This window comes from Lampetra fluviatilis, chromosome 21, assembly GCF_964198595.1.
Source record: "Lampetra fluviatilis chromosome 21, kcLamFluv1.1, whole genome shotgun sequence".
Taxonomy (NCBI): domain Eukaryota; kingdom Metazoa; phylum Chordata; class Hyperoartia; order Petromyzontiformes; family Petromyzontidae; genus Lampetra; species Lampetra fluviatilis.
Window position 1 is genome coordinate 7,280,761 of NC_136295.1, and position 21,419 is coordinate 7,302,179.

General features: G+C 45.2%; 2 protein-coding genes across 2 annotated transcripts in view; both read left to right on the forward strand.

The window, feature by feature from the left end:
- LOC144938187 (cytochrome c oxidase subunit NDUFA4-like) lies at nt 1-14,122 on the forward strand. The gene is made up of 4 exons (XM_078865981.1): nt 1-168; nt 5,958-6,046; nt 11,408-11,468; nt 13,359-14,122. Exons 1-4 carry the CDS (start codon nt 127-129, stop codon nt 13,413-13,415), a joined length of 249 nt encoding a protein of 82 aa, XP_078722107.1. The 5' UTR covers nt 1-126; the 3' UTR covers nt 13,416-14,122.
- LOC144938186 (uncharacterized) overlaps nt 14,054-21,419 on the forward strand; it is a 24,411-nt gene continuing 17,045 nt past the window's right edge. Inside the window, exon 1 of the mRNA XM_078865980.1 lies at nt 14,054-14,188. The gene's annotated coding sequence lies outside the window, so the exon portion shown is untranslated. The remainder of the gene's footprint in view (nt 14,189-21,419) is intronic.

Consider the following 21,419-nt stretch of genomic DNA (forward strand, 5'->3'; position numbering starts at 1 on the left):
CCCCAGAACCACCATCATCAGCAGCAGCAGCAGAGAGCAGCAGCAGTATCATCAGCATCATCATCAACAGCGGTCGTGTAGTGTCTTGAAGGAGAGAGGAAGACTCGATCCGCATCGGCCGCCGTCATGTTTCGTTTAATGTTCACGCAGGCCAAGAAACATCCAGCCGTGAGTAATGGGCGCACGCGGCTTGACACGGGACATTTTGGGGGCACTTTGGAGGACAGACGACGGTCAAATGGTCATCGTCTGCTGCTGTTGTTGCTGCTGCTGTTGTTGTGGATGATGATGGCACGGCGTGCAATGCCGACGTAGATACGAGGTCCGAAAGCCACGGGACAGATGCGTTGACTGCGTTGCAGGCGGATGGAGAGAGTGGGGCACAGTCGATAGACATTCCAATAGACATTCTCGTATGTACGTAGAGATAGACGGGCAGATGGACAAGCAGGCGCACCAATACAGACATGATGCATAGACACACACATAGACAATACTCTACAGAGGACTAAGGCTTGCTTGCATACAGAGACGAGGCAGAACAGGCGTAACAATATGGTGACATACGACAAAGACACATTTAAACATACAAGGGCAAACGAAGACATATCCTTCGGGGAGACGACGAGACGGACAGACAGACATGCAGGCATACCAATGGATGTTAGATAGACATGTACAGATGAGGTTATTGGCGTATACCGAGTAGAACACATTGTACTGTAACGTCGCGACACATGCGTGGACACACAATGCAATGAAAAGCAGACACACACTCACACGAAGACACACGAAAACACACAAAGACACAAAGACACACAGACACACACACAGACACACACAAAGACACACACACAAAGACACAGACACACACAAAGACACGCACACACACGCAAACACAAAGACACGGCAAACCACACACACACAAAGACACACACAAATACACACAAACACACACACAAAGACACAAACACACAAAGACACACACAGACACTAACACACAAAGACACACACACACAGACACACTAACACACAAAGACACGGCAAACCACACAAAGACAACGTCTGCGTCTAACGCTGGTTGTGCCTCTGGGTCCACACACGCAACTCTTGATATCGACTCACACTGGTTACAAAGACACACGTGTACAGACACACGGATATACAAAGACGCAGAAACAAAGACGCGTAGGCAAAGGCAGTCAGACAGGGACACATTTATACAGACGGGGTTAAAAAAAGGAGTTTAAAAATAAGCAATAATAGAATTAAAACCTCGGAATTATTCGCCCTTGTAAGGTCCGAGCCTGGGGCCTACTCAGAGGTCATTCAACTTCACGAGGGGGGAATTGGTGCGGTCGATCGCACGCATCGCGTCTCTCTCTCTCTGGCGATCGACTTGCCGCCGGTTTAATGTTCGATCAAATGTGTTGCTTCTTTAATCGATGCAACGGTGATCATCGATAGCATCGATTCCGACGCTCCTGACCGCGTGTTTGATGTTGGAGCGCGCCTAAAGATGGGTGGGGCCTCTCCCTCCCCTCGTGTACACGTGCGTTGTCTTGAAATCCTCATCAACATAATCGATAATCGTTACGTCTTCATGATTCCTGGTTGACTTGATCTATATTTGAAACAAACAAGCCATTTGAGGGAGCGGTGTTTCGTACGCGTGTTACGTTAGTGGCACCTAGCCTGGCACCGGCCGATGCGCTTAAGGAGTCGTTTGTGAGCTGGTGCCAACATAATCGATATCTCAGAATAATTGGGGTTTCATTTGAGAGGCTGTATCAGGGAGGGTGTCGTTGATGAGGGGGAGAAGAGGAGAGGCCCCATTTTGCCTCGGCCATCAAATCCCCCGCAGTGCGCTGCTGCTGCTGAGCCTTGTGGCATTCACGTAGAGGAGGGCACTTTGTGCCAGGGAAGACGCCCTCTTGCGGATGTCCTTGGCACAGCAGCGATGTCTCTGTGTGTGTGCTCTTGATCGACGCGTAATGCTCGAAGGGCACCCGCCAGCGAATGAATGTTCGCGGGTGTGTCCGCCGTTCAAATCGGGAGTCAAAAGCCAATTGTTGGCCGGGAAATGTGAACCGGGTTTTTGCCGTTTGTGGGGTTTTTTTTGATGGGCGATGGCGTTTGTACATCTGGATTTGTCTGGTCCGTGATTTGTCTTATGTGTCTGGTCCTCTATCTTTATTGTGCTTAGTAGTAGTAGGGTTTTACCCTTTTATCTGGTACAAAACTGACACCTTTATACAAGGGATCATGTTTGCAATAACCACAACACAAGCAGTCAAAATGCAAACAAAAAGAAACAACTCTGATGATGATAATGATATGCACTGTCCTTGAAGTTGATTGGTCCACACCCGAGACAGCTTTTATTCGAGCTTAGTCTCCATTGGTGTTGGACCAGATGACGCTAAAAGGCTTGTTTACACGGGAACGCCTTGCTGTGTGTGAGTCTCATGGCCGTTTTCATGAGGATCCTGGCGAGTTTTTTTTTTACAGGAGGGGGGTGATCATTTTGTATTCCAATAGATACATTTGCCGGTAATATTTTAAATTCGGCAAGTGTGGACCCGTGACCCACACAGCGAGTGGGACTACGCTGGAGAATGACTTTGGATGATCTTTACTGTCCACTGTGGTGATGCAGGTGGCGCATACACATCTGTGGTCAATCGGGGCACCCGCACTATAAATCAAGGGCAGCCCGCTGGATTTGCCAACTGGAACAGAACGTTGCCCTGACTTAACTGAAACCACATTGTCGACATGTTTTACACCATCGTTCCGAACAATTAAGTGTACTTTGCAGATGTGCTCTGTGTGTACTCGGAACTGATATTGAAAGTTTAGTCTGCCGCCTGTCAAATTCTTCCAAAAACTACATAAAATTGCGCGATTGAATATCTCCAGATGAAAAAAATAATGGGTAAGGTTTGAACAGTGACGTAGTTAAAAATGTTCATCATGGCTCAGTCCGCTGCTTGATGAATGCCTCCCCAAGTCGTCACAAACCCTCGTGGTCTCGTCGGCTGATTCCATCGCTCCATTTCTGCTTGTGCAAGTTCTGTCAGCTGTGACCTCTCTCCTTTGGCTGCCACTTTGTCTTTCATCTCAACTACCAGCCAGAACCCACTTTTTATCGATGTATCCTACCCAAGCCCACTTAAATTTCTTCAGTCAATAATATGATGCAAACTTTCGTTTATTTCTCCAATCCACGTGTTCTTCTTACTGTGTCTCTCGAGTGAAGTTTCCCAAATGCATGTTTCCAAATAGTTTTGTAAATCCAAACTGTTGCATGGTGGTCTTTGTTAATGATGAAGCCTTGAAGGAATGTCCAGCCTTGCTTCGCCCCAAAGCCCCTTTATGGTGTCGAATGGCCAGAACGTGCGTCAACACCCAAGGAAACGTAAACAGCTTGAAGTGCATTGTCAAATTCCAAGGTTACATTGCCTCTGTTTTTTTGCCGGCTGTTCGGAAATCTGCCCTTATTTGTAAAAAGTAGTGCAGTGCCGTGCTTGGCGATGCTTTTAGACATCATCGCCAACCTTTCCGTGGAACAGTTGCACGGCGATTGCTTTTTCAGTGATGTGTTAAATCGGAGCTAAATGTGGTTGACAACGTAGCGGAAGAACACTTTCATAATTTTAATAATGAAGCTGAGAGGATTCAAAATCAATCCGTATGATGTGACCGGGTAGCTCAGAAGCAAGAGCACTGAGCTCATAAAAATAATAAAATAATAATAATATAAATAAAATAATAAATCACGACGTTTCGGAGGCAACACAAGTCTCCGTCATCAGGTGGGACCGTCACAGCTAGATTTACTGTATCAAGTGGTTAACGTTCTCAATCGTAATGATTGTTGCAAAACCGTGGTTGCTCATACAGATGGGCAAAATTACACCTGAGAATGTAGCTTCAGAGCTTAGCAGTTGGACCATGGCTGACGATGAATTTTAGTTAAGTTTCAAGGTAATAAAAAACGCTACTTTGGGATTTGTCATTGTAATAATGGCACAGTTGACATTGGTAATGGTTGGCATTTGAAAACATTTTTACCTTACCTTTTTTCTACAATTGATAAACAATCTTACTTTTGTCCTTCATTAACTTTGTAACCAAGTAAGAAACCATTCAGAAAAGATTATCTCGAGCAAGGGAGACAAGGTTAATATAAAAGTATGTACTGCAATAAGAACATTGGCAGTTACTCACATTGCAATGCAAGCTGCGTGCGTGTAGATGAAATGCGAACTAAAGGATTTATCGCTGATAACATTCGCCATTTGTTTTGTCTTTTTATGCTTCTGTGGGCTTTATCTCCGTTGTCTTGACATTGTGGTCTTAGGGCTGCAGCTGAAGACTTATGGCAGGAGTATCCCCCCCCCACCGCCTCTTGTCTACCCAGCAGTATAAATGGGTACAACCACAGTCAGTCGGCAAAGGCTGCCCTGATGAACTTTAATTTGACTGACTGCGCTATGAACCCTGTTTGACCCCGAGTTTGATTCCCGGCCATAGCAAACATCAGTGGCGAGTGATATCTACACTAGCCCTGGACCTTCCTGAACCAACCCGCACTGACCATCGTGAAGTGTGCTTAAGCAGCCCCCATGACTGATACTGTATGGCGAGGCCTTCATACAGAAGTTGATTGACAGGGCGCTTTGAATTGATTCTTCATTAGTAATTTAATTAACTTATTGTAACTACCAATGACAATGACTACGTTGCAAAGTGGGGCACAAGATAAAATGAGCAAACCAAAAGTCGATTACAGCAAGTTGAGCAAACACATGATTATTTCCACGTGATTATTGCAGTCACTAGAGGCATTACCATTCACCACAAACTTAAACAAATATATAAATAACATCTATTCCCAAATTGTGATGTGACCTTGAATCATGACAATTGGTTGAATCTCCAGGGTGTGTGAATCCTGGACTGTCAAATCCACGGGCTGTACATCTCTATAACCGTACCATGCGTTTAAAACACCCAATGGCTCAATAAACCGAGCCAGTAAAAGTGTAGCCAGCTTTGCACCGTTATTGTAGGTGAATGTTTACATTTGTGCTTTCCCTGGGTGTGTAATGATTATCTGTTTACAATAAACTAAATGAGGGGCCGTTCAGAGGCGATTTGTAACATGGTTATGCTGGATAACCAGATTGCTTTACAGGGCAGCAGGCAATAATATCCTATTATGAGAGACGTATTGCCACAGTTTGACAGCTACAAGTGCCAGTTACGTTCAGGGTAATTCTGGCGAGAAGAGGGGACTGGCCTGTCATGGTTTTTGTCTCGGAACACAGTTATGGAAACAAAGGGACAAATAATCGAGATAACGCCTGTTTGTTTACAAAATGAAACGCATTTTAGCATCATAGTACGTTGGCAGCGTTGCATAAGCATACTGACAAATTGCTCAATATACATGTTTCCTTTTGTGGCAGTGGTACTGGTGAATGTATGTTTCTCTTGGTTTACAGACTTTAGTGATGTGCTTTTAAAATTGTTGTCAGTTGTACTGTTCATAAAACACGAATCAATTCTCATGCAATGGTTTGCCGAACACCCACTTTGTGATTGCCGTTATTAATCGTCACGATTCTGAGGGGGGCAGGAGGGGGGAATGTTTCAAACTAAGGAATGTATTATTTGCCGTGTTTGGTCATGCTGTTTGTTTCACTGCACTACACTAGATGTGTCCGTGCATGTTACTGGTGAAGGTGGTGGGGGGGTGAGGAAGGTGGGGGGGTGTAGGATCAAGTCGGACTGATATCACTCGTCACCGATGTTAGCCGTGGCCGGGAATTAGACTTTGAACTCGGGTCGCTGGCGCTCATACCTCAAGTGTGCTGACGACTCTGTCACACAAGACTGAACGGAGGGAACTTGTTGTCCCCCTGCCCGTGCATGTGTTATCTCTGCAGCTGATTCCGCTGTTCGGCTTCCTTGGCCTGGGCATGATGATGGCGGGCACGTACACCATGCGGCTGGCCCTGTTCAACCCCGACGTCAGGTTTGTGCTCAACGCACCAGCCACCACCAGCTTGCAACAGCTACGCCAACGTCACGTGCCAGCCACCACCAACTTAAAACAGCTGCGCATGCATCACGCGCTAGCTACCACGAGGTTGAAACACAGCTGCATGCTAGGTTTAAGTTCGGTCTTCAGGGTTGGGGTATGTGTTGAGCGGCAGAGTTTCATAGTGGCTAAGACTTGTGCCGCACAGCAAGACGGACCTGTGTTCGATTCCTGACTTGGTTGCCTCTCTGTGTTGAGTTAGTATGGTCTCCCCCTGTTCTACATGGCTTTCATTCGGGTTCTGCGGTTTCCTCCCATAGTTAAAACCATACACGTGCCTTAACCCTGAAGACCACGCTTGGTTTACGAGTGGCTTGGAAAAAAACCTACGCTGCTGTACATTTTCCCAGTTCGATAAGGCATCGAATTTCATGATATGAAGTTCATCGCTATATCAGGACAGCACCCTCGATGGATTTTGCCGCATTGCCGTCCCCTGTCCACCGCATAACCCCATGCAGTTATAGACTCGGTCCGTTGCTTTTCAAAAGAAGTGATGGTGCTCGTGCGATGCAGGGACCTATTTTGCCGTAGGGTTTCTCTGATTGATGCCGGTACGGGGAGACCCGCAGCTCTAAGATGATAGCTGTGTGCAAGATAAGTTTGCTTTGAAACTGGTCTGTGTTATCGTAGGCAGACTGTTCAATATATCTGAGCACTTGACATCGTGTGCCCCTTGCGTAGTACAACATGTACCAGGGGGGGGGGGGGGCCCTTTTGTCAGTCCACGACTGGATGATGGCCTCCCCACGTCAGGCGGGTTTGTTCGGGGTTATTTTTAAATCCTTTATATTAAGTTCACTTGCTTGCATGCTTACGACCGTGCAAATCTTTCGGTCGTTTTTTAACCCACTTCCCGTGATCCAATCGAGCTGACATTTTGCACACAGACTCGTTGTGCGTGACAATTTTTTTTTCCAAAATTTTCCACTTTTTAGGAAAACATTTTTTTCACTAACACAATCATATATTGTTCCTAAACACAGAAATTATTCAAGAAAACAACAAAAATGTACAATATAAACAATCATACAAAAACTGAAAACCTTATAATCCTTATATACGACTTTCCTTATTTAATTTAAAATACCAATGTGATAAAAATGAAACTCTTACTCAAGAAAAACAGAAATGAATAATAAAATAAAACCGATGCCACGCATATAAAGGATTTATAGTGAAAAACTTTGTTTTTACGGGTTAATTGTTTTACAAACGTCAAGATGCCATGGACAAAGCCGGTGATGCCACACTTTGACAACATTTCACACCACATTGGTCAGTGCTGGTTGTTGGGAGGTGGGGAGTGTGAATATGGGGTAACATAGTACAGTATAAGCATGGATTTTGCTACACTGCCCAATGCTGACTACAATATAGCCTCACAAGCTCCAAAGCAATCTCTCTTTTTTCATACGCCATTTGAAAACCACTTGCAACGTATTATGATCGTACACCCGAGTTCGGTCAGCCATTTGATGGGATCACGAGTTGCTTGCTGTGTAGCATCCCTGCCTCCTGTGGAAGCGTATGATGGGCAGTGGGGTCCACTATTTGATGGAACAGATGGACAATTCACCACATTCGCAAAAAGGGAGGACGACTCTTTAAATTTTCCGCGTTGAAGGATCTAGCCACATGCTGCCACATGCTGCCGCATGTTGTTTGGGATCCGATTTAAGTGCGGGCCCATTGTCCTATTGAAAGTGTCGCCAACCTGTTTGTGCATTTTTACACGTAAACTTTGTGACCAATCTTCTTGGTTCTTTCGGTAAAGTCACGTAGAAGGGAAGTAATAAAATAATAAAAATAAAACATAATAAAACAATTCTCACGACGTTTCGGCCACAACGCAAGCAGCCGTCCTCAGGCGAAGAATGAGAACATTATCAAGCTAGGAGCTTATGTAGGTGTAGCGAGGAGGAGCGCCTTAACAAAAGAATGTGCATATGAAGAGGAATTTAGCATACCAATGGGCAATGAGTAGGAGGTGGGCGGAGGGGTTTCAAAGTCCCATTATGCCCATGCATTATGCAGGATAAACAGCACCACGGGGGGGCGCAAGGAACAACGTTAATAAAGGAAAGGAATGTTAATGATATGTAGCTGCATTTACCCAACAACCACGTAGAAAACCAAAGTAAAAACTACATAAAAACTAAAATATAAACTGATACTTACTATACTCTACAATAAGCTGAGTTGCGACTTTACCGAAAGAACCAAGAAGATGAATCCCTGCAGTCACGAAAGCTTTAAATCGAAATTTGTGACCAATATCCATAATACAGGTTATATTTTTTTTGGGTTAGATCGCGTAAATATATAAATGTGTCGTTAAACCCGCCACCACCCGACGCAGCCAATTAGTAAGGTTTGTCACGTAAACAGAGCGTGCCAATTCGTTACTAGTACAGCACCAACCGGTGTGTTGGAGAGCCAAGCCACAAAATTTGCAATTGGAGTACGACGTTTCACCAGTAATTACAACTAGCTTCATCATGCGGCAACCAGATGTTTGTGCATGTTGGTCACACCATCAAGATCTAAAGGAACCCCCCATGCTCAAGGCTAAAATTCAGGAAACCGTTCTGGATACACGCCTCTGCTCTAGCAGCCGAAAATTAAAGACATCGCCACTCGGTGGTCTGAATCGTGGACGGCTATGGACGTGGCAAACAAAAACATCATTCAAGATCCGACGGTGGAAGTACCGGGATTCTCTCTTCCACGACAACTATGGACCACGCTGAACTGCGCTCGAACACGACACGGCAGATGCGCGTACACGTTACATAAATGGAAGATCAAAGAATCGCCCGACTGCGACTGTGGAGAAGTCCAAACCATCAAGCACATCACCGATGAATGCTCCATCCATGCACATCCTGGCGGTATTGCTGAAATCCACACTGCGTCAACCACATCATTGGACTGGATGAGGAACCGTTGCGTTCATTTATGAGGATTATTAAGAACAGGACCCTGCGGGGTGGGCTGGTAGGAACGAATAACCAAAGAATATAAACATAATTTATTATTACACTTGTTTAGCCAGGAAAGCCCCACTGAGTCAAAAGGTTTTTATAGGGTTCTGCCAAGTGTTTGCAGTAGGGGCGATGTTGCTACACCTAATCGGACCATACGAAGGGAGAGATTGAGGCCTAGTTCTAGGCTTTAGGCCTATCTGTAGGCTTTATGGCGCTGCGAGTTAATTTTTAATTTAAATGTTTTAATTATTTATGTAAAAGCTTTAAATTTAAATGTTTCTATTTAAAAACATGAGGGAATGTAACATTGTTAAACATTAACTCCCTTTCACACACGCGGGGGTACGATACGAAGGGAGAGTTTCAGGCCTAGTCCTAGGCTTTAGGCCTAGCTGTAGGCTTTAGGCCGCCGTGAGTTAATTTTTAATTGAAATGTTTTCATTATTAATGTAAAAGCTTTACATTTAAATGTTTCTATTTAAAAACATGAGGGAATGTAACATTGTTAAACATTAACTCCCTTTCACACACGCGGGGGTACGATACGAAGGGAGAGTTTCAGGCCTAGTTCTAGGCTTTAGGCCTAGCTGTAGGCTTTAGGGCGCTGTGAGTTTTTTTATTTAATTTCAAAGTTTTAATTAAAAGCTATCTCAGGGAATTATAAGGGAATGTTACACGTGTTTAGCCAGGAAAGCCTAATTAATTTAAATGTTTTAATTAAAAGCTATCTGAGGGAATTATAAGGGAATGTTACACTTGTTTAGCCAGGAAAGCGTCACTGAGTCTAAAGGTTTTTGTAGGGTCATGCCAAGTGTTTGCAGTAGGGGGCGATGTTGCTACACGGACGGACGGACGGACGGTCGGACGGACGGACGGACAAAATAATCTATTGGTGGCTGGTCCACTTCGTTCCTACCAGTAAAAAAGAATAAACTTGCTTTTCACAATGCCTTGCGAAATGAGAAGAAAACCGATCAACTATCCAGGGGGTCCAACCCTGCTTGGCTTTAGAGGTCTGACGGCATCGGGCGTTTTGATTTTTGGTCATGGGGTGTTGGGAGGAGAATTACGACCGGAGGAATTCGGCAGGTGATGTGTTTCTTTGGAGATGCATTGCAAGTGTGGGCCATTTGCATCTTAGGAATCCTGCTTAAGGACAAACTGGTTCCCAGTGGACAGCCCTGATCTGGTTGAATCTTGTTTACCATTGTTTGTATTTGCTGGGCAAAAATGGTAAAGAAAAGAAAAATGCAATGGGTGCTTAATGCGGCTAATTCACTCATGCTTCACATTTGGTGTAAATGGCAGCGTTATTGCGCAGTCCTTCACCGGCACCTCGTAATTAACCTTATGGAAAGGTTATTGCTGTTCCCAAAATGTAATTGGTGTATTGGCTAATTCTGAAAAATGAGCTGAACAGCTGTTATGCTGCTGCTGTTACACCAAAGTTATTTTTTTTCAACTAAAGTTCCATTTCCACTGATGCTTTAATCATTCTCAAATTTCATTGCAAATGAAATCATGCTGGAAAAAGAAGACAGTAGCGGCAGCAGCAGAAGAAGACTTAATGCAACTCCTGAGCCGGAACGCGATATGCGTTATCGACTGACATTTTACAGAGCGAACCCTTATATCCTTATTGTAAACTAATCCGGGTACATTTGCCAGTTGCTCATATGCAATGTTTGGTAGGTTTCATGTTTCACAGCTTGACCCATTCATTAAGGTGTCTGGTGGTAGGTGACTGGGTGTCCAAGGTCAGAGCTCTGAGAAGGCACCGCTGAGTTCCTAAGTTCAGATCCAGCCGGCCGCATGTGATTAAAACCGGGTTCTCAGGTGTAGCAAGGTGATTGTCACACCAATCGCCCATAACTGCAAAATCCATCAAGGTTGGTTCAATTAATTTGGATAAACACCAGCTATGATAAGTACAAATACAACTGACTGTCTTGTAACGAACATTACTCTGTGGTTGGGCAGGTGTCCCCTGCTTTGTGAACCGGAGGTCACTTGAATGGATCTCAGAGGTAGTTCTACAGTGTTCGCTTCTGCAGGCCGTTTTTAAACATGAATGGATCCACTGCTGTGTGAGAGATCCAAATAGTGACTTTGTCTCTTTCCATTGCAGAATATTTTTGCTTGAGGTGTATGGCCTTTATTGCGTGCCTGCAACTGTCGTCTTGGAGGAAATTTGTGACCCATGTGTACAACTGAAACCGCTCGAGTTTGTAATCCGACTAAATTAAGCGCATGCGTGCTCGGTGCGTGTTGCGCTTGTGCTGATCACGCGCTTCTGTCCCCACAGCTGGGACCGCAAGAACAACCCCGAGCCCTGGAATAAACTGGGACCCACCGACCAGTACAAGGTGAGGCACGGCACACCATACCGGCCTACTGGCCAGCATGACCAGTGGCGTCATCATGCGTTCCTAGTTTCGCCTCCTTGTGGGGGCTCCTGTGATAGTGCGAGATGGGTATCGCGTGACATGTTTTGCAACGCTGTAGACTATTTCGGTGACCCGCACGCTCGATGCGACATTGTTGTTTGTGGGCGGGGGCTCACGGTTTATTGGCAACAAAATAAATCATCATGCATTCTAGATTTGAAGTTTTCGTGACTGCAAGGATCCATATTCTTGGTTATTTCGGTCAAGTCACGTAGGTAAAAAAATAAATAAATCATCATGCGTCCATTCCATCGATGCAAAGACAGGAATCGTGTGACCAGGGGCCCGTGTGATTTTGATGGAAACGCTCATCCAAATAACATCTGGCAACACAGCAGTATTTGCATAACATGCTGGTGAGGTCTTATAGGTTGAAGCAAGTCTAGATTTGTTCTTGTTTTAAACATGCTGTTGGATATAATTGGTCTGAAAGCCCGTACATACGTATTTTATGTGTTTGTGGCAAAGATGGAATGCAAGTCCGTTTTTAACGATGCCTGTGGTTTTTACAATTACCTACTATAATCGCCCAGAAATGTCTGTCCGCCCCGCGCGTGACGTCACTCCACATGAGGCCCACACCCCCTCATTAATATTCATGAGTGGGTGTATTTTTACACTAACGCAGAGGAAGGTTGAGCTGAATTAAATAATTTTTTACGCAAAGTCGCTTCAAATATGACGTTTCTTTGCAGAAAGTGACGGTACAAAATTAATCTACGCAGCACAGTGCTACATCCGTGCGTGACGTCACTGCAAAAGAGCCCCCCCCCCCCCCCTTAATTAATATTCATGCCCGCGTGGAAATTCACACTGACGCACAAGAAGGTCGCTCACTCCACTTGCCGCACCCCTCCACAATAACCATGAGGGGGTGACGTCACTCCACATGCGGCAACTCCCCCTAATTAATAATCATGAGCAGGTGACGTCACTCCACATGGGGCAACTCCCCCTCATTAATAATCATGAGCAGGTGACGTCACTCCACATGGGGCAACTCCCCCTCATTAATAATCATGAGCAGGTGACGTCACTCCACATGGGGCAACTCCCCCTAATTAATAATCATGAGCAGGTGACGTCACTCCACATGGGGCAACTCCCCCTCATTAATAACCATGAGCAGGTGATGTCACTCCACATGGGGCAACTCCCCCTCATTAATAACCGTGAGGGGGTGACGTCACTCCACTGGGGCAACTCCCCCTCATTAATAATCATGAGCAGGTGATGTCATCCCACATGGGGCAACTCCCCCTCATTAATAACCGTGAGGGGGTGACGTCACTCCACTGGGGCAACTCCCCCTCATTAATAACCGTGAGGGGGTGACGTCACTCCACTGGGGCAACTCCCCCTAATTAATAATCATGAGCAGGTGACGTCATCCCACATGGGGCAACTCCCCCTCATTAATAATCATGAGCTGAACAATTTTTCTATTTTTCTAAATTTACTGCAATCTACACCCGTCCTTGGACGGGCAATAAAGCTGGTTTATGATAATAGTCCGTCTGCTTTCTCCATTAGCTTGCAGATTCCTACCCTACCCAACCTGCCCGACCTCCCTCCCTATCCCCTACAGCTGATAGATATTTGATCAAAATTAATTTGACCAAAACATTTGCTTATCTACTGAATGTTGCACAGGATATTGAACATCTCCCCGGGTCCAACATTAGTAAACTAACACAGCCTTCTCTCGCTGTAAATATAGTTTAAAACAAAACTAAGTGTTTTACCTTGCCGATTATAATTGTATTTAATGACGTTTTCTCGGCCCCCCCCCCTTCCTTGTTTCCCCAGTTTATGGCTGTCAACATCGACTACAGCAAGCTGAAGAAGGATCGCCCAGACTTCTAAAGCAATATCTGATACAGGCTCAGCACTTGGGGCATATAATTGGAATTTAGATGATTTGCGCTTTATTTAAGTATCCGGCTGTCATTCTCTCACACTCTTTGACTGCCACCTGACCACCAAATCTTTTGGGGTATATTTTATTATTTTATTTCAAATGATTTCAAGGGTGGGGTTTGGGGGTGTCAGTCGATTTAATCTTTCAAAGTTCGGTACAGAATTCAACTTGCACCTGGTGCACCTTTCTCTCTTGATTTCATTCATCACCACCGCTCTTTCTTCTCGCTTGATTTTGCTACATATTGCTCTAATCAATTCCCAATTTGAGCACCGTATCCTTATTCTTAAACTTGTTCCAAATTGTTGGAAGGAAGCAAAATCCGCACAAATCCCTTCCTTATGTTGAAAAAGCCCAGTGTTGTTTTACAAATGTTTCTGAAACGTTTGGAGGAAGCAGACCCGCACAGTTGTATTGCTTTGAACGTTGCCATCGAAGGGCACCAGATTTTGTTTGTTTTTTTCCCTTTCCCCGCTGTAGATTTTAAAGGCTGTGGAGTACACTTGAGTTATTGCTACGGCCCAGTGCTCAGCTTGATTTGTGAGCTGTACTGTTTGCCCCATGGCCTCTTGAAACCATGTTTGGGCTCCTAAAGCATTTCAGCTGTATGCTAACCTTGATGCCCTAATAATAAACGCCTGTTTAACTGGAACATATTTCTTGCAGAGCCTGATTTCTTGGAGTGCAGCGGTGGCAGGATGTTAACTACCCTCGCCTGGTATGCAGGAGGTCGTGCGCTCAATCCCAACCCTGACACCTGCATATTTCAAGATTTTGCATATTTCCCCCCGTGGTTGCATGGATTTTTTCCGGATCCTTCAGTTTCGCCCTCCACGTTTAGAAATGTGCTTTTGGAGTTTTTGGCTGCTCTAAATTTCCACACGGTAAGCCCCTTTGTTGAGTTATAATTTGAGGCCAGGGCGCAGTGGGCCTTACCTGGTAAGATAAAGAATAGCCTGTGCACTTTGTGTGGTGTACATGTCTGGGGATCAGATTTTAAATACAATTTTACAGGTAGGAACAACAGGTTCCACACTGCCCACCAGGGATTATCTGTCTGTCGTGCATACTACAACCTCCAACACGACTACGGTATCCAACACAGATCGCACAAATGCACTGTCCAACCAAGTTCCTACCTGCCCACCCCGAAGGGACGTGCTTGGGTCTTGATATTTTTAGGGGTAATTCAAGATTTTTGTTTTCACAGCCATTTACACAGTTATTTAATGTGGCCGCCTGCAAACAAATGATGTCACCCGGTGCCACGTGACGCCACTCGGCAGGAAATGAGCCGCCGTGACTTCACCAGGGACCTTGCGTTTGGTGAGGTAGACGCCCCACCACCCAAACGCATCTTTCAGAAGTGCAAGGAGAAATAGGTGGGCGGTGAGGGAGGGGTACTGCTCCCGGTGAGAACGTGGGCTCCCTATTGGCTGGGGTGTTGAAAAGTAATTTCTTAAGAACTGCCCGGTTGGCTACGCACAATGTGAAAGAAGTTCAACATTCAACAATGCAAAATTTTACATGCGTATTCAAATTGATGCACCCAATGTGAAAGCTGTGCTTTTCCTGCATCCGTAGCATGTGAATTCCTCAATTAAAAATGCAAACAATTTGACATCAAATTAAAATGGAAATTGACGTGATAGTGCATAAAATTGCATGTGTGAATACATTATGCAAAAGTAGAAACAACATGCCTTTGGCTATTGAAGCTGTATACATTAATCTAGAACAATTTTGAGTGTTTAAAAAAAAAATTAACCCGTAAAAACAGTTTTTCACTAGAAATTTTTTATATGCGTGGCATCGGGGCGGCTAGAGTCCTCTCGTCCTCTGGCTTGAGATGGCTGCCACCTATGGGTCAGATGATTGTGTGCCAGCATTAACCAATTGGTAAATAAATATTAAAAAATGTTTCCCTAAACAGTGTAAAATTTTGGAAATTTATTTTCACGAAAATTCATTGTCACGCACAACGAGTCTGTGCAAAATATCAGCTCGATTGGATCACGGGAAGTGGGTTAAAAAAATACTGAAAGATTCGCACGGTCCTAAGCAAGCAAGCAAGCGAACTTACTATAAAGTAAATTCTCTAGTCGAATCGCAACGATTAATTAAATCGCTAGGGCACTGAACCGATAGAAGCCTTGTTTCATACTCTTTTTGGACTCGTTTCAAAAGCAACTTTGCGCACACACGCACCAAAAAAAAAGACACGGGCAAAGAATAACTTTTTGTTGAACAGGTTCGTTCTCAATTTGTCCTGCGCGCATGCCCCCCCCCCACCCTCTTGTAATGGATCTCGAGTACCCGAAGCGTGCCCCAACCTGCTGCTACGGGCCCTCTCGTCCAAGTTTATTTTAGAACAGTCAACATGTGCAACTTGATTTGTGTGCCGCAACCAAAGAGAGCAGCTTTTACTTTGTTTCTCCCAGCGGAAGATTGCTCTTGACGTATTAGGACTGATCGTACCAATTTAAAAGTGGCTTTTTTGTTGTTACAGCTCGCACAGGTTTCTCGAGATGCCTCGGCGTTGCTGTGTTTGTATGCGTTACTTTTGAGTTCATGGTCGTAGGCACCGCGGGTTTGTAATGACTTTGGGGCGAAAATGATTGAACCTCGATGAATTGTGACCATCGCTGCGTCGCATCTTTCTCCGCAAAAGCCATTGATGGTGGCGACTCGACCCCTTGCTGGTTTGTGTTGCACGTTGCCAGTCGTACACAGAATGTCTAATGCGATTGTTTGGGCTTGGAGAACGAATTTTATTTTTTAATGCCAAAAGCCTCATCTTGAGCTCTTTGTTTCTAGGTGGATTAACCACGGGCTTAATGTTTAGTGGATTGTTATCCAAGTTGCGAGTAGCCTCGGGTATAGGCCACAGTTTTTGTGTAAGTTATACTGGATGTGGTGTGCTGTGGGTGCAGAAATATTTTCCAGGTAATCTGACCTGAACACTCAGCTAAAAATTAAGCCCTCGTTTTAACCCAGAAGAGCTTCACCAAATTAATATTCAACATATTTTTAAGGGCTGTCCCTGTTTTGTTCATTACAAAGTTCGCTTTTTCAAACCTAGATAGCATTTTTAAGGAAACTGCTTGGAATAGAATGTGGCACAACAACAAAAATGTGGAGGAAAAAAAAAGTGAATTAAGGTTGTGATCAAGCTTCATATCTGCAGCACACAACGGGAAGGGGAGTTCACTCAACGATGCAATGCAGCGAAAAAGATAAAAGGGAAAGCGTGGAATGGCAGTGCCCATTACAAAGAGATAATCAGCTGGAAGAAGGAGTGTTGGGGTGGGAAGGGGAGGAGGTGGAGAAAGGATGACTGCGCCAAGATGATGGGGATGAGAGTGAGCGAGCAGAAGTGAGCTGCACTGAGCAGCGTCTATTTCCACGGTGGGGGGGGGGCAGGGAGAGGCGAAGGATTCATAGTGGAAGTGACCGCACAGGTCACGTGATTCACGGCAGGCTTGATCTGATCTCGATACGATGTGTAGATGGGTAGGACGTGCAGGGTGGAGGAGGGCAGGTTCAGGGTGGCAATTGGAGTGGTACCTACATCGCAATAACCACGGGGGTGGGGGGGAGACCGAAATGTTGAACTTTTTTGCACCATACGTAGCTAATCGTGCTAATCGGAGGTGCGGGAAAGCCAGGGAGTGGTCGTGATGAGAACTGTGAGAAGGGTGCTTGAGGGCTGTGTTGACTGTATGACAAGAATAAGAGACATTCTGTTTTATAATGTAAGGGCAGAGCTTTGAAGTCGCATTCTGACTTTGCAACAGCGCTGGTAATTTGTAGAAGAAAGGACACGATGGCGAGGTGTGGGTAACGTCTATGGCATTGGCCGTCATGACCTTTTGGGCCTGACCTTTAGGGCCTGGAGTAGACCAGGCCTGAGGCTTGCAATGAGTCACTCCCACCTGGCGATCGGATTGCAACGATTGGGGTCGCTCTGAGATGCATCGTGATTGGTTTCAGTTACGTGCCGAATGTAACGCCCTCTAGTGGTGGCAGAGGTCATGTAAACACGTGACGTGAAGAGTGATACACAGGGCCCATCAACAACAACAAATTAGGGGCCGTCCATAAATGACGTCACGCACTTAGAAATACTCTACGTTTTTTTTTACAGATACATCTTGATTTAAAGCTTTCGTGACGGCAGGAATTCATATTCTTTGGGTCTTTCGGTAAAGTCACGTAGATAGGTTCAAAGAAAATAACATTTCGATCGCAACACAAGCGGTCCTCATCAGGACGAGCCTATCTACGTGACTTTACCGAAAGGCCCAAATAATATGAATTCCTGCCGTCACGAAAGCTTTAAATGAAGATGTATTTGGAAAAAAAAAACCGTAGAGTATTTCTTACACAACCCATGAGCCACACAACGCCTGCTGTCAGTGCATAATTTCAGCGGCGTTGATTCAGGGCCACACTCTGAACCGGTTCCGACACGCGTGGCCTCATCAGCGGAAGCAGCCTTGCTTGAATCAATGTCGGTGAACTTCCGATTTTAGCGAACAAGGACCCCTCCTTTTACGATACGGGTCACTCGAATTATATAACTCAATGTAACCACTCGCGTCGTTGCGGAGAATATGAATTGCAAAGTAAAAAAAGCAATTTGCCTCCACCATATAACCGGCTCTTTGTATACAAATTCAACTATTTGGTTACACAGCATGTCGGACGCACGACCCTGTGGAAGTGCACGATTGCAACAGCTCGGATTCGTACAGATCACGTTGCCGGTAACCTATTTGCTGTACTGTCTGCTCCGTGCACTTTTGCCGTCCGGCATTCTAATTCATCATCAGCAAGTCGCGATCTACCCACTGCTGGATGACTGCCTCCCCACGGCGAGGGAGGTTGGTTGTTTGGCTATACTTTACCACGGTGGGCAATGCGGGTTAGTGAAAGTGGGGAAGCGGGCACGCGGCACCATTGAAGTAGAGTACAGCAGTGGATTTAACTAGAATGCCCGCTACTGTCCACCACGGATATCACTGCAGTCGATCGTCTGAAACAACCAGTCGAGCATGGTTGACACCCATCCAAGCAATCTTCAGGCTTGAACCTATTATAGTAATAGGTTTTTACCCTTTCAACTGGTACAAAAACTGACACCTTTATACAAGACAGTGCATATCATTATCATTTTCAGAGTTGTTTCTTTTTGTTTGCATTTTGACTGCTTGTGTTGTGGTTATTGCAAACATGATGCCTTGTATAAAGGTGTCAGTTTTTGTACCAGTAGAAAGGGTAAAAACCTATTACTATATTTTGGCACTGGTAAATGAGATGTCTCATAGTGTAAATGCTTGACCCTTAGTTGTCTGAGATTCGCGGTGATTTTGTCGTCGGCAATGCCTGTAACAGTAATTCCTAATCGATCACGAGAAACCTTATACAGTACTTTTAAACTGGGGTCGCTAATCATCAGCAAAGACTGCAGCGCGCCACACTCAACACTGCCCATGGCAAAGGCTCACGGACCAAAGGGCAGACGTCAATTGCTACTGGGGGGCCAAACTGCCACAGAGCAATACTTGACGGCGCATGGCTGACAACTTAGAATGACACATCTCGAGAGTTAGACACGATGGTGCCTCGCTGTGTAATACGAATCGTCAACAGAAATGGCCCATCCATTGCTGGTTCAATGTCCTTTAATTCACCGTTGCCATCCCTCTCGTGCAGCGGTTCTTAACCTGGGGGTGGTGCGAGACACGGCCAGATATTTTAAAATCCTTTATATTAAGTTCACTTGCTTGCTTGCTTGCGTGCTTACGACCGTGCAATTCTTTCGGTCGTTTTTTAACCCACTTCCCGTGATCCAATCGAGCTGACATTTTGCACACAGACTCGTTGTGCGTGACAATTTATTTTCCTGAATTTTTTTTCTCCAAAATGTTACACTTTTTAGGAAAAAAAAATTATATTTAATTACCAATTGCTTAATGGTGCCAGGCAATCATCTGACCCATAGGTGGCAGCCATCTCAAGCCAGAGGACGAGAGGACTCTAGCCGCCCGTTTCAAAGACCAATGTGGCCCATTGAACACGCATATAAAGGATTTATAGTGAAAAACTTAGTTTTTACGGGTTAATTTTTTCGAAGGTAAATAATCGAAAACACATATTAAGCACGGGCACGTAAGCACAACTACAGTAAAACCTTGGGATTGCGAGCATAATTCGTTCCGGAAACGTGTTTGTAATCCAAAGCACTCGTATATCAAAGCACTCGTACATCAGTTGTGATCACGTGACGCTCGGCAGACAAAGCGTATACACGTGCTACTCGTATTGCAAGACCTCGCTCGTTTTGTCAAATTAATATTTATTAAAACATTTTGCTCGTCTTGAAAAACAATCGCAGACCAAGTTACTCGCAATCCAATGTTTTATTGTACTTTGTTTCATCAAACTCTGCGTGTTTATTAACAGTTTATGGTCATTTTTTAACGCTTGAGAATCAAAGGGGTGCAAGGCTGCAGCAAAGGTTAAGAGCCACGGCGCTTGTGTCTCAAATCCTGTTTGGAAGAGTTGACTCGGCATTTCATTTTTGTGGTGGTGGATAAAACGAGTACATGGATTACATTGTGGGGCAGTCACCAGCGGGTGGCTTTTCTGTTAGAGTTACGATTCACGTATGTATGAATGTATGTTGAACTTCTTTCGCACCGTATGTATGAGCCATCCGTACTCATTGGAGGTGTTGGAACGCGTGGAATTTCCACGAAAAGCTCGGGGCTGTTAACAAGCCGAGCCCTGCCCCCGCGAAGTATGAACTAAAAAACCCCTCTTCAAAAAAGTGTATTTTTAATCATTATGACAGTGGACCCTCCTGTACAGGATTGGCCAGATGTCTCGTGACCACCATTTCATTCTCTAAAACGTCACATTTTGAAAGTGAGACTTAATCGTTCGTTCGTTCGTTTCTCAGTCCGTTTGTGCTGGTGAGGGTCGCGGCGGCAGCATGTTGAGTAGTGGCGGTCCAGACCTCCCCTTTCCCTGGCGACAGATCCTAGCTCTTCTTGGGGAATTCCCAGGCGTTCCCAGGTCAGCTGAGCGACGTAGTCTCGCCAGCGTGTCCTGGACCAGCCCTGGAGTCGTCGTCCAGTGGCACGTGCCCGGTAGCGTTCCAGGGGGAGTCTACCGTGGGGCGTCCTTACCAGGTGCCCGAACCACCTTAGCTGGCTCCTCTCGATCCGAAGGAGCAGCGGCTCTCACAGATACTCCTACTGATGCTCCTGCTGCTGTTGTGGAGTGACTCATGTAGCCAGCTATGGCTGCAGGGTTTGGTGGTACATGTTGTTTATGTCGTTTATTGTGAAATTTCGGTCACAGTTCCTATGATCACTGTTACATTGCTTTTATGGCTTTATTTTGGTAATTTAATCTAAGTTGTCTTGTGGTTGTTGTTGTTGTTTGACTTGCATCCCATTGGGATTTTTGCACAGCGTTGGTGTATGGTGCTTTTTTTTCTGGAAGACTTTGCAGTTTTTTCCTGGATTTTTCTGTTTGCACATAGTCACTTTAAGATGTTTTCTTGTTCTTGTTCATGTTTTTGTTTTTTGTTTGTTGCGGTTGCACCCGATTCAAGAGCCGAATGGCTCACAGGGCTATACCAAATAACTGAAACAGATTACCGTGCTCCTCATCCGATCACGGAGAGTGAGCCCGGCAAGCCTGCGGAAAAACCTAATTTCTGCCCCTTGTACCTGCGCTCTCATCCTTTCGGTGATTACTCAAAGCTCATGACCATAGGTGAGGGTGTGAACGTCGATCGACCTGTAAACCGAGAGCTTTGTTCGAGAACTCAGCTCCCGCTTCACCACCACGGAACAGCACGGTGCCCACAACACTGCGGACGCCGCACCGAACCGCCGGCCAATCTCCCACTCCCACTTACCATCACTCGTGAA